Source organism: Melampsora larici-populina (assembly GCF_000204055.1).
Source record: "Melampsora larici-populina 98AG31 unplaced genomic scaffold MELLAscaffold_19, whole genome shotgun sequence".
Classification (NCBI taxonomy): domain Eukaryota; kingdom Fungi; phylum Basidiomycota; class Pucciniomycetes; order Pucciniales; family Melampsoraceae; genus Melampsora; species Melampsora laricis-populina.
In genome coordinates, this window is record NW_006768783.1 from 732211 (window position 1) to 734143 (window position 1933).

The 1933-nt window shown below is 39.0% G+C and overlaps 1 protein-coding gene across 1 annotated transcript; it reads left to right on the top strand.

Moving 5' to 3' along the window:
• Positions 1 to 1020: 1020 nt before the first annotated feature.
• Positions 1021 to 1254, top strand: MELLADRAFT_86596 (uncharacterized protein; the record flags this gene model as incomplete). Its single annotated transcript, XM_007410182.1, has 2 exons — positions 1021 to 1043; positions 1125 to 1254. 2 exons carry the CDS (start codon positions 1021 to 1023, stop codon positions 1252 to 1254), a joined length of 153 nt encoding a protein of 50 aa, XP_007410244.1.
• Between the last annotated feature and the right edge of the window lie 679 nt (positions 1255 to 1933).

Below are 1933 nucleotides of genomic sequence, written 5' to 3' on the forward strand. Positions count from 1 at the left end.
GGTTTCAAGTTGACTTTTTTTACGTATTTTTACGCTACAACAACTTGCCCGTTGTTGTAAAATATGCATATTTTTTTTTGAGCGGGACACCTTTTTAGGTGTCCCGATTTGAGGATACGTTGGTTTTACGTAGATTATTTTTGCGAAAAACTTGCCCGATTTGTTAAAAATTACGCAAAAAAAAATCAAACTTGAAACCCCCTATTGTGTTGTCTTTCGAATTTTGAAAGATGGCGAATGGTACGTACCAAACGCCATCCATCAATTTCGACTTTGAAAAGCCGATTCTCGCAGTTTACCAATTTTGGAACGTGAATTCCCAAAATAATACGTTTTATAAGCCATACCAAACAGGGCCTAAGTCGACTTTTCAATAAAAGTCGACTTAAAACGAAAATCGACTTTCCGTCGCTGGAAATTTTGTACCTTTCAAAAGGTACGAACTTTTATAAGCCGTACCAAACGTGCCCTAACACTTCTTACCATAGTCTTAGCCGATGATCTACTGCAAGAAGCGATTCTAGGAAATATCAGGCGAGCCAACATTCACGGCCTTCTTGACGTGTTTTGTCGAATACCTGAAGGTACATGTCCCCTATCCAGATTGCCAACCACTGCTTCAACCTTTCTAATTCCTTTGACGATAAATTGTCCATTGTTGTAGACTCAAATGAGACTCTTGCATCTCGTAACAGAAACTCCATTGTTCTTTCAACATCTCAAAGATCTTACGTTCATCGATTGCAAGCCACTTTGATTTTGTTCCGACAGACTCACAAGTCTGATCCAAACATTGGAGTTAACACCACTAGATCAATAGGATGGTCTACAGCAAGTTGCAAGCTTTGTAACTTCTTCGCGACTTATAAGAACGGTGCTCTTTTGTCACTCAACATTCAACATATCATTATTTTTAAGGGTGATTACTGATATAGTCCAAATTTCACCCAGTGTTCGTGAACGCTCCTCTACAGGCTGTTTCTGATTTTGGAGCCATTCGGGACTGAGCCTGCAACTGTAATGTATCCAGTTTTCAAACTTACGTGAGCATCTCACATCCATTCTTCTCTATTTTATATTTTGGTCGCACGCTGGAATCTAACGATTCCACATTTTGGACGCAGTTGCCTAGACACTTCAATAGCGATCAAACCCGTCTTTGATGGTTTGAGTCGTGTGGTGATCACCTCCGGTACAAGTAGTCCACTTGACATGTACTTTAAGAAGCTCGAGTTTGAAACAGCGGTCCAATAATCATATGCTGTGACCTTGACTTGGAAATTTTTCCTCCAATTGGACATCACTCCAGGTGCTGATCAAGTCACAATCTCATCTAGATTTGAGGTCAGGAATGGTAAGGGAATTGATCTACAGCACAGACTGATCTGATTCTGATCATTGGAAATTTCAGATTCTTTGGTGGTGAGAAATTTTGGAACAGTCCTGATTGACTATTATAATATTATCCTAGATCAAACCATAGTATTCTTTCCTTTGTATCCTTACATGGAATCTATCACAACAGTATGCCATGATATGGTGAGCTGAAATACCAATTGGTCTGTGTAAATGCTGACAAGATGATGTGTGATACATATTCATAACAGGGTATCTTGGAAGAAGTGTGGATATATGAATTGATTTTTTGAGACACATGACGCAGTAGAGACAAGTATTGCATTGGAGAACTCTTGAAGAGCTTGTACAACTTGAGTGAGGATTTGGAAAGACTATGTTCTGAAAAACAGTCAACTTCATACAGTACAACAGCAAGCTCAAAATGCCAAGGTGATTACTACTCTGTGTCGCATTTATGGTCAACAAATCAACATCAACAAGATTTCCAAACATGTGCAAATTGAGCTCTGAGACCCTTGATGGAAGGAAAAGAACCAAACAACTGAATTGAATAAAAGTTCCTCAAATGTGTATA